Source organism: Hoplias malabaricus, chromosome 11 (assembly GCF_029633855.1).
Source record: "Hoplias malabaricus isolate fHopMal1 chromosome 11, fHopMal1.hap1, whole genome shotgun sequence".
Taxonomy (NCBI): domain Eukaryota; kingdom Metazoa; phylum Chordata; class Actinopteri; order Characiformes; family Erythrinidae; genus Hoplias; species Hoplias malabaricus.
In genome coordinates, this window is record NC_089810.1 from 37,173,473 (window position 1) to 37,189,911 (window position 16,439).

The 16,439-nt window shown below is 43.8% G+C and overlaps 1 protein-coding gene across 4 annotated transcripts in view; it reads left to right on the forward strand.

The window, feature by feature from the left end:
- fam168a (family with sequence similarity 168 member A) overlaps nt 1–16,439 on the forward strand; it is a 50,424-nt gene that overhangs the window by 13,480 nt on the left and 20,505 nt on the right. For 3 of the 4 annotated variants that reach the window (XM_066684665.1, XM_066684668.1, XM_066684666.1), the window contains 2 exons: nt 11,140–11,267; nt 12,649–12,740. In XM_066684665.1, coding sequence (XP_066540762.1) covers nt 11,200–11,267; nt 12,649–12,740 — 160 coding nt within the window. In that variant the 5' untranslated portion in view covers nt 11,140–11,199. The remainder of the gene's footprint in view (nt 1–11,139; nt 11,268–12,648; nt 12,741–16,439) is intronic. The other variant, XM_066684667.1, reaches the window with a different exon arrangement.

The following is a 16,439-nucleotide window of genomic DNA, read 5'->3' on the forward strand; positions in this document are numbered from 1 at the left end:
CAGCCACAAAGAAGAGTCCAGTGATGCTGTACGATTAGTTCTGGATCATAGATACCACTCCAGCTCATCAAGGCAGGTACCTCCACTGCTACCCAGGCCAGGCCTTGCTTGGGTGTTATGCCCCTCCAGGCCACATTTAACTCTAGGCCCAAGTGCAGTTCCAGCTTTACATTCTGTAGTTCAATACACTAAAATAATACTGTAGATAAGAGCAGAGGTGTGTGTAAGGGTTTAGGAAGCTCTGGATAAGAGCAGAGACATGTGTAAAGGTTGTTGGCCTCGGGGCTCCACACACACTCACTTTGTAACCTCAGTGCTGAAACTGATTTTGCTCCAAGCAGAGCAAGAGGAGAAGTGGAATGGAGGTGTGTGTGTGTGTGTGTGTGTGTGTGTGTGTGTGTATGAAGGATGGGAAATATGAGTGAACGGAAATATATTTCCATGTATTAAGTTGTTGAGTAATCGAGCTACACTCGACATCAAAATATAATTTTACATGCAGTTACATTATAACATAAATAATTGCAATAAATTCATTTATTAAACAGTGAAACAGTTCCGTCGACAGTAGGATCGTGAGATGGGATTCGTGCTCCCTGGCTTTACAAAAATCGAAACGGACATTGGTGACACGGTGGCGGAGCAGGTAGTGTCGCAGTCACACAGCTCCAGGGACCTCCTCCAGTCCCGCTCCGGGTGACTGTCTGTGAGGAGTGTGGTGTGTTCTCCCTGTGTCTGCGTGGGTTTTCTCCGGGTGACTGTCTGTGAGGAGTGTGGTGTGTTCTCCCTGTGTCTGAATGGGTTTCCTCCGGGTGACTGACTGTGAGGAGTGTGGTGTGTTCTTCCTGTGTCTTCGTGGGTTTCCTCCGGGTGACTGTCTGTGAGGAGTGTGGTGCAGACAGTGAATGAATGAATGAACAAAGGAATGGAACTGCCGTGGATACAGTGAAATTTATTCAGAATTTTACAGTGTGCTAACAGCTTTGTTAACAATTTATAATTATTTTTTGATAAAACAGGTGGAGTGCAGATGTTAATGATTAAATTGATGAAACGATTAATCATTTAATTTCTAATAGAATTATTTTTAGTGATGCACGATTTATCCGTGGCCAAAATATGTAATTTGCCGATTTTTTTCTAGTCATTGTTATTTTTGTTATTATTTTTATCGTATATTGTCAGATATTGGAATTTTAGCCGATATTACAAATGAGAACTTGCTGCTTGCGAATGTGCACAGACGCCTGTAAATACACAACTTTCTCTGCCGTGTGAACGTTTTTCACAGTTTCTGCAGAGAACACTTTCTGGGATTAAATTTCTCCGTGGTGAAAAGTAACTTAAAATATCAGTGATGCTCAGTACACACACGCACACACATAGCAGTGTAAATATAGACACACACACACACACACACACACAGTAGGTTAACTGACAGAAAGATACTCTCAACCACCACAGTTCTTATATAAAACACATGAAAATAGATATAGAGTCATTCAGCATCTGAATCTATTGATGATAAACGATTACAAACTCAAACTCCAGCAGTAAATCTTTGATTAAAAATATAAATAAACTACAACTCACACTTAAAAGATAAAATAAAGTATAAAAGTACAGAAATGTACAAATACTGAAGAAAAGTCCTATGGCCACCTGTGATAAAGAATGTGTTTTGCTTTGATCCAATGTGAATTTGCTTTTATTTAAAAAAAAAAATCCATCCATCCATTATCCACCGCTTATCCAGGTCCGGGTCGCAGGGGAAGCAGTCGGAGCAAAGAAACTCAGACCTCCCTCTCCCCAGCCACCGCCTCCAGCTCCTCCGGGGGTATACCGAGGCGTATCGAGACATGTAGTCTCTCCAGCATGTTCTTGGTCCGCCCCGGGGCCTCCTTCCCGTTGGACATGCCCGGAACATCTCACCAGGAAGGCGTCCAGGAGGCATCCGGACCAGACGCCCGAACCACCTCAACTGGCTCCTCTCGACGTGGAGGAGCAGCGGCTCCACTCCGAGTCTCTCCCGGACGTCCGAGCTCCTAACCCTGTCTCTAAGGGAGAGTCCAGACGCCCTGCGGAGAAAACTCAGTTCAGCCGCTTGTACCCGCGATCTTGTTCTTTCTGTCACTACCCAAAGCTCGTGACCATAGGTGAGGGTTGGGACGTAGATGGAACGGTAAATCGAGAGCTTTGCTTTTCTGCTCAGCTCTCTCTTCACCACAACGGACCGGTACAGAGCCCGCATTACTGCTGATGAGACCCCGAGGTATTTAAACTCCTCCACTTGAGGTAGGATCTCACTTCCAACCCGGAGAGAGCACTCCAACCTTTTCCGACTGAGTACCACGGCCTCGGACTTGGAGGACTTGGATCAGTATCGACTACTCCAAGGTTATTGTATCGGCACAAACAATTCTAAATCAGTGCATCCCTAAATGTCAATTTTATTTAAATGAGTGAACGGCATCAATTTTAGAAAAATAGAGTTAAATACGGCAAACGTAAACCTGTTTATTGTATCCATGTTTTAGTTTGTACAGCTGTATGTCGTATATAGATCTGCAGCCACATCTCTGTATTCGCTTTATTTTTCAAGGATTTTCATGGATTTTGATACCACAGTGATTTGATTCCTGACACTAGAATTGACTCTCTGAATCAATTTTAAAGAATTGGAAATGAATCCAATATCGAGGTCAGTGATGTGTGCTTCTGTGCATCACAAATAAGCCTTGATTCATGAACTACATTGTAGTCGTTCGTACGTGAATTAAAGTTTAACCAGAAGTGACAACTGCTGTTACTGATTCATTTGACCCCATTGTGGTCATGAGGGTCCGTCCGAGTGCTAACAGGAGCAAGGTTCATGCCGAGGTCACAGGTGTGTGTGGGTCGATGTTGGTGTAAATCTGCATCATTACATTGCAGTGACTCTAACTGGGGGCAGCAGCTGTACAGTGCTTTTAATCTACTGTACATCCAAAGACAGACTTCTATTTTACTTTATTCATAACACATAACACCTCATACGCTACTAGGAAGGCCTTAGACTAGTTGTTGCTGTGTTACTTTGGCAGCATTCAGCCACAAGAGCAATATAGAGCTAAATGTTATTTAACTTTTATATGACATTTTATTTTACGTTACACATGTGCTGCAATCCCTTTGCAACCCCTGCACAGTGCTGTAACCCTCCACTCCACTAGGATTATCAGCTTTCTTCCTCGTAGATGATGGCGAAAGATGACCAGCAGAAAGCTGCAGCACCTCTCAACAACTCAGTACAAAAAAGAACAGATTACATAACTACAGCAGGACCACGGTCTTCCTTCGGAGGGGAGGGGGGTGCAGTGGCAGGGGACAGAACTGGGAGATTGAGAATGCAGGGCAGGGAGAAGAGGTACAGAGAAGGCAGAGGAGGAAATATAAGACAGAAAAAAAGAAAAGGGGATGAGGAGGGGATGGAGAACTGATAGATGTTTATTTTACAGTTACAAAAATATATATGAAATAATTTTAAGTGTGTGTTCTCCCTGTGTCTGCGTGGGTTTCCTCCGGGTGACTGTCTGTGAGGAGTGTGGTGTGTTCTCCCTGTGTCTGCGTGGGTTTCCTCCGGGTGACTGTTTGTGAGGAGTGTGGTGTGTTCTCCCTCTGTCTGCGTGGGTTTCCTCCGGGTGACTGTCTGTAAGGAGTGTGGTGTGTTCTCTCTGTGTCTGTGTGGGTTTCCTCCGGGTGACTGTCTGTAAGGAGTGTGGTGTGTTCTCTCTGTGTCTGTGTGGGTTTCCTCCGGGTGACTGTCTGTGAGGAGTGTGGTGTGTTCTCTCTGTGTCTGCGTGGGTTTCCTCCGGGTGACTGTCTGTGAGGAGTGTGGTGTGTTCTCCCTGTGTCTGCGTGGGTTTCCTCCAGGTGCCGCGGTTTCCTCCCACAGTCCAAAAACACATGTTGGTAGGTGGATTGGTGACTCAAAAGTGTCCGTAGGTGTGAGTGTGTGTGTGTGTGTCTGTGTTGCCCTGTGAGGGATTCCCGACTTGTGCCCAATGATTCCAGGTAGGCTCCGGACCCACCGCGACCCTGAACTGGATAAGGGTTTACAGATAATGGATGAATGAACGAATATGAACGAAGTGTAAAAAAAAAAAGAAGAGAAAGATAAAAAGCCAAAAAGAGGGGAAAGAAAGAATGACAAAAAGAGAGAAAGAAAATCGAGATGTAGCTAAATGCATGGGAAAAACCCTGGCTTGTCTCCGATGATGCGTCAGCTATCCCAAAAGAACACGTGAGATGTTATGGACGTTGCATGCGGCTGTCCACCCACTTAGCATTAGCATCAGTTCGAAAAACAGGGACGTGTGACATCACATGTTTCAGTGGGAAGCATGGCCTCCCAGTGTCAGTGGCGTCATGTGTGATTAAGCCGTGTTCAAGACAACAGGCGGAAGTGGAGACAACTAATGATGGGGTAAATACATATAAAAGGAAAAGAAATAAAGGGCAAGAAAGTGCTAGGAAAAAAATGACGGAAATCTACAGCGAGAACGGGGTCGGAAGTGAGAAATGAGAGGAAGAGTGATGGAGAAAAAGAGAACAACAAACAGAGAAGGCGCATGGGTGAAATGAGAGAAAAACAGGGGGATCCAAAGATGGAGAAGAGATGCAGGCTCAAGGGCACTGCAGCAATGTTCCACACTCACTTCGATTATAAAAAAAGAGAGAGTGGGGGGGGGGGGGAGTTATTCATAGTCACTGCTGAAGGAGGAGGCGGACAGAGGCGATTGGATTGTAAAAGGAGTTAGAAAGAGAGAGAGAGAGAGAAGGAAAGGTGATTATTGATTCAGTGGAAAGAGAGATGGAGGGAGCTGGAAGGATAGAGAAAGAAAATGAGGGAGCAGGAAGAAAGATGTTGGAGAGAGAGAGAGAGAGAGAGACTGAGAATGATACAAAAAAAGAAGCCATCTGTGATATAATATTTTTCTCTTACATTTTACTGTCTTTCGCTCTCTCTCTCACACACACACACACACACTCAGACGCCCACACTCATGCACTAAGTTAGCCTCAGTGGGGTGTTATTTTCTCAGTGTGACCTCCTGCATGCATTAAGCTCACGTCATGCTGCAGTGTTCACAGCAGCCATCTGAGAGAGAGAGAAAGGGAGAGAGAGAGAGAGAGAGAGAGAGAGAGAATTGGGGCTGGAGGGATGTAACAAGGGCTCTAGAAATAAATCAAGGGCACTGAAAAGAGAACAAGGGCACTAGAAAGGGAGAAAAAAGCCCTATATTTACAGTGTCTGGCAGAGAATCTAATCCAAAGCTAATTTCAATGTTAATCATGTTACATCTCCAGGCTAATACAGCATTGGGAGTCCTGCCCAGGGTATGACATAGGGTCCTTGTCCCCAGTAGAGAATCAAACAGTAGACTGCAATGCGAATGTTTCTGCAAAATTCAGAATATAATAAACCTTAAATTATTGGGCTGCGTTTATTCTTTTAACGGAGCAAAGCTTGAAGAATTAGCATTTTTGGATCACCTCATATAATGAGCCAACATTACTACTGGACTCAAGGATTATTATTATTACTATTACAGTGTATTTAGGGAGGAGCTACAGCAGTAGCCCCAGGACAGAAGCAAGGCCACTATGTTACACTGGTGGGAAATCAAATCCTGTGTGTCTGCCAGGGGCAAGCGTGGCCTAATGGTCAGAGAAGCAGACTTAGACCTGGAAGGTCACTGGTTTGATCTCCACAGCGGTGAGAGTGAGATCAAGGCTGCTCCCCAGGTGCAACTGATGTCTGCCTGCGGCTTTGGGTGTATGTGTGCTCACTGACACTAGTGCAAGTGTGTGTGTGTGTGTGTGTGTGTTCACTGCCATGGATGGGTTAAATGTAGAAGACATTTTGTTTGTTGTGCAATGACTAATAAATACAAGTGTAATCTGTAACAGAGTGGAGAGTGGGTTTGGTACCATCTACTCTACCATAGGAAGTCCATGCTGAAGTCATTTCAAGTTATTTCCTCTCACCAGTATCTCTTTGACTGTAGAGAGACCTATATACTCAGTAACTACAAACCACAGAAAGGTTTCAGAAGCATGTTTGAAGTAATGATCAGGTCATTTTTCAGCTTGTTTTCTTTGCTGCTCATATTTCGATGAGGGCAGGCTTTTCTCATTTATTCTTTACCAGTAAGCATTGTGAAACTTCCATTTTATAAATGCCACGTTTAGCATTAAACGTCTTTACCATTTAGGGTCTTTTCCACTATAATGCCTCTGGTTATACAAAGCTCCATGTCTGCTGCAAAGGGAGTGCTGTACAGTTGCTGTAGAGATGGATCTATAAGGGAATAAAATGACTAGAAAGGAGCAGACGTTCTAGAAAATCGAGAAGGCTTGAGGAAACAAGAACCAAGGACAGTAGATGAGTATTTGACCTAGAGGTTGTGGGTTTGAGTCCCGATCCGGGTGACTGTCTGTGAGGAGTGTGGTGTGTTCTCCCTGTGTCTGCGTGGGTTTCCTTCGGGTGATTGTCTGTGAGGAGTGTGGTGTGTTCTCTCTGTGTCTGCGTGGGTTTCCTCCGGGTGACTGTCTGTGAGGAGTGTGGTGTGTTCTCCCTGTGTCTGCGTGGGTTTCCTTCGGGTGACTGTCTGTGAGGAGTGTGATGTGTTCTCCCTGTGTCTGCGTGGGTTTCCTCTGGTTTTCTCCCACAGTCCAAAAACACACGTTGGTAGGTGGATTGGCGACTCAAAAGTGTCCATAGGTGTGTGTGTGTGTGTGTGTCTGTGTTGCCCTGTGAGAGACTGGCCCCTGGGGAATACACCCCTCCAGGGTGTATTCCCGCCTTATGCCCAATGATTCCAGGTAGGCTCTGGACCCACCGCGACCCTGAACTGGATAAGGGCTTACAGATAATGAATGAAAGTATTCTAAAAGAAAATATTTAATAAAAATGAGAAATTATTTTATGTATACATATGTTTTTAAAAGCGTTTTTGCGTAACATAATTGTAGTTGAATATTCAAACATTCTACAGCTCTTTTGCCATGGTAACTGCTGTGTAGTATTAAAAATAACAAGCGAGATTTTATTCAACAAAACATAACCAAATAAACACGTATGAACATGCAACGTTTACAAACGCTAACACAACACAATCTTTAAATCATCTAAGCCAAAATTCACACACATTTTTGGATACAGAACCATCCCCAAGAAGAGACCAACTTGATGTACCGGCTTTTGCAGCGTTTTTTTCCTGATGGAACTCATAATGAAGGCAGTGACGAGTAAATTCTTCTCATTTGCCTTTTTTAAACTATTTATTTATTATAAAATGAGCACTGTCTTTAAGACTATGCAACATTTAACAATTAAAATTACAACAAAGTGGGAGAATATACCTACATTTAATAAAAAAGAGCAAGAGATTAAGAATGTGTACTTGGACATTAAAAGGGGATTAAAGGTGCTGGATAGAAGCAAGGACCCTGGAACAGTAAAACAACGTAGGGTAGAGAATACAAGGCATTATGAGTTGAGTAAAGTTATGGAATTATGTTTCTTCAGATTTAGGCTTGAGTATTGTTTGAATCTTAAAACTGAGTACCTCCAATAAAGAGCGTGAATGGGCTGCAGGGCTGGGCTGCATATGGTGATGTGCACTGTAGGTGAAGAGGCTCTGATTTGTTTTCGCTGGTGAGTTGGGAACATCTGTTCTCCACTCAGTCCCCAGAGACTCTCAGCCACACATTTATCAGTTTCAGTGGTAGAGGCACCTGAGATTCAGCTGATTTACCTGCCTCAGGTGTGTTAGGAAATCAAACACAAGAAAACATGGGGGTGCACCGGTCATCCCTCGGGAGAGAATTGCTACCAACGATGCGGTATAGTACACATATAGACATAAGACTATTATAAGGGATGTCTGCGTACTGTTGGATAGTGCTGGACGATGTGGCCCAAATTCATATCACTGTATGTTTCATAATTTCATTTCGATACAATATATTTCTGACGCAGTTATGAACAAAATAAAAGCCACAATAAACTGCCAAGAACAAACAAGAAACATGACATCACCATCAAACCTAAACCTTTTTTAATAGTAATATAGTGATCCCTCGTTTTTCACGGGGGATGCGTCCCAAGACCACCCGCGAAAGTAGAGGAAAGATTTTATATTTTTTATGTATTTAACGAGTATTAGGACTTTTAAAACCCTCCCTGTTTCTGTTAACAACCCGCCCTTTGCATTAAACAGTCATTCTATAATGTTTTTCAGCTGGAACTACATGTAATATCCTACCAGTTTCTTTAATAGAGTCATTCCTAAGCTGTGATTTAGCGTAAGTAAATTTCACTCGGATGTGGACATAAACAATACATGTACTGTACGTAAGATTCACTTGTAAATGATATATTTTGTCACCTACAGGTCTAGTCTAATACATTCATTATCTGTAAGCGCTTATCCAGTTCAGGGTCGCGGTGGGGTCCAGAACCTACCTGGAATCATTGGGTGCAAGGAGGGAACACACCCTGGAGGGGGCGACAGTCCTTCACAGGGCAACACAGACACACACACATTCACTCACACACTCACACCTACGGACACTTTTGAGTCACTAATCCACCTACCAACGTGTGTTTTTGGACTGTGGAAGGAAACCGGAGCACCCGGAGGAAACCCACGCAGACACAGGGAGAACACACCACACTCCTCACAGACAGTCACCCGGAGGAAACCCACGCAGACACAGGGAGAACATACCACACTCCTCACAGACAGTCACCCAGAGGAAACCCACGCAGACACAGGGAGAACACACCACACTCCTCACAGACAGTCACCCGGAGCAGGAATCGACCCCACAACCTCCAGGCCCCTGGAGCTGTGTGACTGGGACACTACCTGCTGCGCCACCGCATAATGTAAAGTGAAATATTGAAAATGTGTTTAAAAATCATATTGTTATTGAAACATTTTATATTGTGCTGCACGACTTTTGGACGTAGAGTGTGTATCCCTTTCTCTCTAAGGCTGCTTTTTAGTAGCAAGGTGAAAAATTAACTTTAGCTGGAGCAGAAGAACAAATAATGTCCACGTGAATAATGATATTGTTTGCATTTCATCTGAGTGTGTTAGAGGACTAGTAAAGGTTAAAGGAGTAGTTTGTCCTTTTAAAATATTACACACACAACACAATAAGTTAAAAAACCCATGTGTAAGAAGTCATCCAGGACCTAGATAATCACTTATATCTCAAGTATCTCATGTATGTTTTATTTCCTACCGATTACTTAAGGAGAATTCCACTTCAGATATTCTGCGTAGTTCAGTGGTTGAGATGTAAAATATGACCAGTGCTGTTAAATGGAACCAGGCGCCTCTGTGTCTGCAACACAAATGGAGTGTTTTATTTCCTCTCCACAACCAGCAGTGAACGCCTCCAATCTAAAGAGCTTCATGTGGAATGATGATGGAGAGGTGTGAATTATCTGAACAAACAAAAATGACTTGAGGACTATTTTGCCTTATAACAGCCTGTAAAATAATATCCCTCCACCATGAAGGGTGTTTAAAACCAGAACCTTCACAAAACAACTCAAAGTCACCATTCCGACGTCTGGTTCCATTCACTACCATTGGGGACCGTTGTGACTCTGTACGTTTCTCTAAAATGGAGCAGGTGATTTTGATTCGTAGTTACTATGATGCTGAGTGGTGATAACCAATGAGACATGAGAGACAAATACACACAGGACAGGTGAATAAAAGAGTGAGTGATAAAATGTAAAGAAGTGGAAACAAAGAGGGAAATAGAGAGAAAAGGAGATGGATAGAAGGGAGATAGTTTGAGGCAGACGAGAGAGAGAGAGAGAAGAGATGGAGGAAAAGAAGAGGGAAATGTAAGGAGATGCAGAGGTATGGTGAATTGAATGAGGAACGCTTTCATTCTACTTTAGTGGGACAAGGTCATTCTGTCAGTCTGATTAATGATTCTGCACAGCAGGAACACACACACACACACAGATATACACATATTGCAGATTTGCACACATGTTGAAGTCTACATGTACACACAAACACCACATTGAGGGCAGATGGGAACATGAAATTTATTGTACCTGGCATACTATAGTGTACACATACACAAACCCAGAGTAGAATTATTAAATATATGGAGATCTTGCATTGTGATTTATTATTATTATTATTAATATTGCTTTGTTTATTTAATATGTAATGATTCCTATTGTACAGTCATTCTAATCCATGGTCTCTACATACATACCATACACTGTAAAAAATACTGGAAATCTTGGAAATTTTACAGTAAAATACTGGCAGCAGAGTTCCCAGGCATTTACAGTATTTTTACAGGAACACTACTGTATTTCAAATTTACAGCATATTACTGTAATTGAGTATTACAATAAAATACTGTAGCAGACTTGCTGTAAATTTACAGCAATTTTTTACAGTGTACGAAACAATCACACTTAATTTCAGACTTCATACATCGAAACAGCATATGGAAACATTGTAACATTTACTTTGTCTGGCAAAGAAACAAAGAATGGTGGGAAATATGCAAATTAACCACAGAGCGAAGGAATCCAAGTCCATTTTCTCTACAGAGTAAAATCAAGAACTCTGGAATGTGTGTGTATGTGTGTGTGTGTGTGTGTGTTCGTTCCTGCTGCACAAGTCATGTCTGCGCATTCTGTATAATGTCATTGTTAAATTCACACAGGAAACTGACCATTCCATGTTCCTCGCTCAAAAGCATTCTAGCAACTGTTGCTAGGTTAGACAAGCTTTGCAGAATCTTTATAGTTTTGTAAAGCTTGTCTAACCTAGTAACAGTTCTTACAAAGGAGCATTTTTGTGAGCATAGCATGGATTGGAAGCTCTCTCTCTCTCTCTCTCTCTCTCTCTCTCTCTCTCTCTCTCTCTCTCTCTCTCTCTTTCACTCGCTCTACCTCTTCGGTTGCTGCTCTGCTTCGCTCTTTTGCTTGGTGTGAGTTTTATTTTGCTGTGCTGTGCTCGATGGTGCTTCTCTTGATCATGACCTTGCTCTCCTTTTTTGTTTTCTTTTTTGTTTCTTTTGTTTGTTTCATTTTTTCAGATTTGCATATCCATTCCTCCTCCTCCTCCCTCCTTCATTTCCCTTTCCTTCTCCTTGAGAATGGCAGGCGGACCCCCCACTGACAAATACAGTTTTCTCTACCAGACAGACAGCAGCCACTTAAAGAGGTCAGTCTAGTGCATACATTCACCTGCAGAGAGAGAGAGAGAGTGTGTGTGTGTGTGTGTGTGTGTGGAAGTGCTGACCCAGATTTGAGTTATTTGTCTATAATATGTGTTTAATATTCTTGATTATTTTCTAGAGATATTGCTGCTTAATAAACATACATCCAGTGGAAAAAACCCCAGAGGTGCACCCTTTGCACCGTGTACTTTTATCATTTTTCTGTCCTAACCTTGTATTTTTATTTAATTGAATAAAAGGTTTTTTTGTTTTTTTACAAATTGCATGGAAAATGTCCTTTTATTGCTTCAGTGTCTTAACAGTTTAGAGATGAATGGACCAATAGAAATACTAATTAAACCCATTCAGGCCAGGAGTTCAAGAAAGATTGGGCCACTTTCAGGCTTTGTACTAGCATAGTCCCTTCTCTCCCAACCACACAAACACAGGGCTTGCCCATGAGCGGGATCTGTCAGCAGACAGATCTGGGCAGCTCTATCAGCACGACACACTGTTCAGTTTGAAAAGAGCTGGTGGCTGGTCTCAAACGTGTGCTTGCCTTCACCCTCAAAGGTTGTTGGCATTTTCATTACTTGACATGATGAATATCTAGAACTTTTTAGAACAGCAACATAGAATTGTGTTGCTATATTTTCTACAGTTACACACACACACACACTTTACACAATACAATTTTATTTTCTATTTTAAATACACAGATCTTATTTAAACACTTGACTAGATGAGATTGGGCCCATGTTTGTGAATTAACACATTCATTTCCAGTGAGTTTGTACGATGAAGTGTTTTTGTGTTGATTTAGTGTTCATTTAGTGTTTTTGTCTGAAATTTTAAAGACTATTTAAATATTTTAAAGACTATTTAATGCCATTGATGTAATGATATTTTAACAGCATAATAATGCACTTACATCCCTTTACAGCAATAAACTATTAGCAAAAAATATATATACTCATATAAACAAATATACATATTTAAATAAAACAACTTAATGGCTACAGAACAGAGAGACCAGAGAAAACCAAGGAACATAACATATTGCGAGCGAGTGGATATTGGAGAGGTTAATTTTTATAAAATTAAACACACCAGAAAACAAGGTCATTCAAAATTATTGAGAAAATGTCCATATATTGTACAAAATGTTGATAATGTAATTACTGTTCCAGGTCTATTTACACAAGGATTATATTCTGTATCCACTGTATATAATTTTTGAAAATCATATATTGGTGTTTCATGTAAAATTACGATGTTTCTTCACAGTTATAACAAACTCATCAAACTTATTACTGCTGTTCCTTCCTCCATTTATCTACTTTCTCTCTCTCTCTCTCTCTCTCTCTCTCTCTTTCTCTCTCTCAGCAAGAGCAGACTGTCTTCCACCATGAACCCAGTCTACAGTCCCGTTCAGCCTGGGACCCCATACGGAAATCCTAAAAACATGACCTACACAGGTGAGACACTTTTTTTTTAAGAACAGATACAGTCTGTAATATGGCTGATTGCAGAAGAAATGCCTTATGATTTTGCTGTGACATTGCAGTAAGGTTTTGTTGATATTAAGCCACATAAACATTGGTGAGTTTTTTGGTAGTTTGGTAGTTTTTTGTTGGGTGAGTAGTTGATTAATATTTGACCCCAGCTTTAAGGTCTGAATGGACTCAACCACACTCCTCACAGACAGTCACCCGGAGGAAACCCACGCGGACACAGGGAGAACACACCACACTCCTGACAGACAGTCACCCAGAGGAAACCCACACAGACACAGGGAGAACACACCACACTCCTCACAGACAGTCACCCGGAGCGGGACTCGAACCCACAACCTCCAGGTCCCTGGAGCTGTGTGACTGCGACAACACCTGCTCGTTATAGCAAACTTTTTTTTTTCTGCTTCCAGATTTTTTTGTTCAATTTTTTCCCTTGTTCCACATGTTATTGATTTGTGAAATTGTAACCAGTAAATCTTTCGTCATGAATTTGCTGCTGTCTGCAGATCTGTAGAGTGGAGAAGTGTAGTTCATAAATCTGGACTTCCTCTGTTCAGCTTTACACTTATTGTGGTCTGCCTCGATGTGACATTTCATATTACATATCTGGGGAGGTGCACGTGGGGCTACTGCATAGAGTACAATGTAGTGTTCACATAGGACTGGATCACCTATAAGAGCATCCCAGAAACTTCATACTCCTGCAGAACCTCCTATATGCATCTTCAAACCCACGAAACACGTGAATACGATTGATGAGCTCCCATGACTCATACACTCGGTTGAGCAAAAAGTGTTGGACTGTTCCACGACCTGGGCAAAATGCATATTGTTCCTCCTGAATCTGAGGGTCACCTGCCAGGCTCGGCCTCCTTTCCATCGCCCTGGCGTAAGCTTTTTCCTGGAGGCTGAGGTGTGTAATATTGCTAGAATTAGAACACAACCTCTGGTCTTCTTTCTTATTAATAGGGTCCAACATCCCAGTTTACCAGTCCCTGGGCACTGCCTCCTGATGGAAAGCGTAGGAGGGGCATGTCTGCAGGGTTAAGAGGTTCATGAAAGTGCTTCTTCCACAGCTCAGCTATATCCCCAGAAAAGGTCGATGCTTCCTCCGCTTGCTTAAAACAGCTTGTACGAGCTCTCGTCTCCCCCTCCTGACCGATCGAACAGCTTCCGGCAGCTGTCTCACAGCTTTTAGCAGCTGCCTGTATGGCTGAGGACTTGAACATGGTCCATTCTGACACATTGCCCTTGCCGTGACTTAGCACACAGAGCAAGTGTTTACTCAGGTGAGAGCGGAACTCGTCCCTCACCAAAGCCTGTGTTTGGTGCAGAAACTGCACTGCTGCATTTAGCAGATATCTCCAGCCACAGCTCTGATTCTCTTCTCAAACAAGTGTCCAAAACAAGACTTTAGGTCAAATTATAAAAAGATATTGAGGAGAAAATTGAGAGAGGAAAAATGGGGGAAATATATATACTTAGATATAATTATATTTTCAATTTAACACCAGCAGGTGGTGTCGCAGTCACACAGCTTCAGGGACCTGGAGGTTGTGGGTTCAATTCCCGCTCCGGGTGACTGTCTATGAGGCGTGTGGTGTGTTCTCCCTGTGTCTGCGTGGGTTTCCTCCGGGTGACTGTCTGTGAGGAGTGTGGTGTGTTCTCCCTGTGTCTGCGTGGGTTTCCTCCGGGTGACTGTCTATGAGGAGTGTGGTGTGTTCTCCCTGTGTCTGTGTGGGTTTCCTCCGGGTGACTGTCTATGAGGAGTGTGGTGTGTTCTCCCTGTGTCTGCGTGGGTTTCCTCCGGGTGACTGTCTATGAGGAGTGTGGTGTGTTCTCCCTGTGTCTGCGTGGGTTTCCTCCGGGTGACTATCTGTGAGGAGTGTGGTGTGTTCTCCCTGTGTCTGTGTGGGTTTCCTCTGGGTGAATGTCTGTGAGGAGTGTGGTGTGTTCTCCCTGTGTCTTCGTGGGTTTCCTCCGAGTGACTGTCTGTGAGGAGTGTGGTGTGTTCTCCCTGTGTCTGCGTGGGTTTCCTCCGGGTGACTGTCTGTGAGGAGTGTGGTGTGTTCTCCCTTTGTCTGCGTGGGTTTCCTCCGGGTGACTGTCTGTGAGGAGTGTGGTGTGTTCTCTCTGTGTCTGCGTGGGTGTCCTCCGGGTGACTGTCTGTGAGGAGTGTGGTGTGTTCTCCCCGTGTCTGCGTGGGTTTCCTCCGAGTGACTGTCTGTGAGGAGTGTGGTGTGTTCTCCCTGTGTCTGCGTGGGTTTCCTCAGGGTGACTGTCTATGAGGAGTGTGGTGTGTTCTCCCTTTGTCTGCGTGGGTTTCCTCCGGGTGACTGTCTGTGAGGAGTGTGGTGTGTTCTCCCTTTGTCTGCGTGGGTTTCCTCCGGGTGACTGTCTGTGAGGAGTGTGGTGTGTTCTCCCTGTGTCTGCGTGGGTTTCCTCCGGGTGACTGTCTGTGAGGAATGTAATGTGTTCTTCCTGTGTCTGTGTGGGTGTCCTCCGGGTGACTGTCTGTGAGGAGTGTGGTGTGTTCTCACCGTGTCTGCATGGGTTTCCTCCGGGTGACTGTCTGTGAGGAGTGTGGTGTGTTCCCCCTGTGTCTGCGTGGGTTTCCTCCGAGTGACTGTCTGAGGAGTGTGGTGTGTTCTCCCTGTGTCCGCGTGGGTTTCCTCCGGGTGACTGTCTGTGAGGAGCGTGGTGTGTTCTCCCTGTGTCCGCGTGGGTTTCCTCCGGGTAACTGTCTGTGAGGAGTGTAATGTGTTCTTCCTGTGTCTGTGTGGGTGTCCTCCGGGTGACTGTCTGTGAGGAGTGTGGTGTGTTCTCCCCGTGTCTGCGTGGGTTTCCTCCGGGTGACTGTCTGTGAGGAGTGTGGTGTGTTCTCCCTGTGTCTGCGTGGGTTTCCTCCGGGTGACTGTCTGTGAGGAGTGTGGTGTGTTCTCCCCGTGTCTGCGTGGGTTTCCTCCGGGTGACTGTCTGTGAGGAGTGTGGTGTGTTCTCCCTGTGTCTGCGTGGGTTTCCTCCGGGTGACTGTCTGTGAGGAGTGTGGTGTGTTCTCCCCGTGTCCATGTGGGTTTCATCCGGATTACTATCTGTGAGGAGTGAGGTGTGTTCTCTCTGTGTCTTCGTGGGTTTCCTCCGGGTGCTCCGGTTTCTTCCCACAGTCCAAAAACACACGTTGGTAGGTGGATTGGCGACTCCGAAAGTGTCCGTAGGTGTGAGTGTGTGAGTGAATGTGTGAGTGTGTCTGTGTTGCCCTGTGAAGGACTGGCGCCCCCTCCAGGGTGTATTCCCGCCTTGCGCCCAATGATTCCAGGTAGGCTCTGGACCCACCGTGACCCTGAACTGGATAAGGGTTACAGATAATGAATGAATACATATATTTTTATAAGTATATTTGCTGATAAACTTATAAAAAATACTACATTGAACCATTATTTCTTCATTGGAAATACAACTGATAATAACAATCCTTTATAATACTGAGTGTCCCAAAAGTAAGGAGACAGAAAGAAAGGAAACACCCACAGACGAAATGCTGATTCAATTTTAGAAACATACTGTGGAGCAAAGGGGTACAATGGCCTTAACAGGTTTAGCTCTTCACTTACATCCTGTGTCTTTAATTGGATCGCCATTTTTATTTCTGTGTTTTCCTTT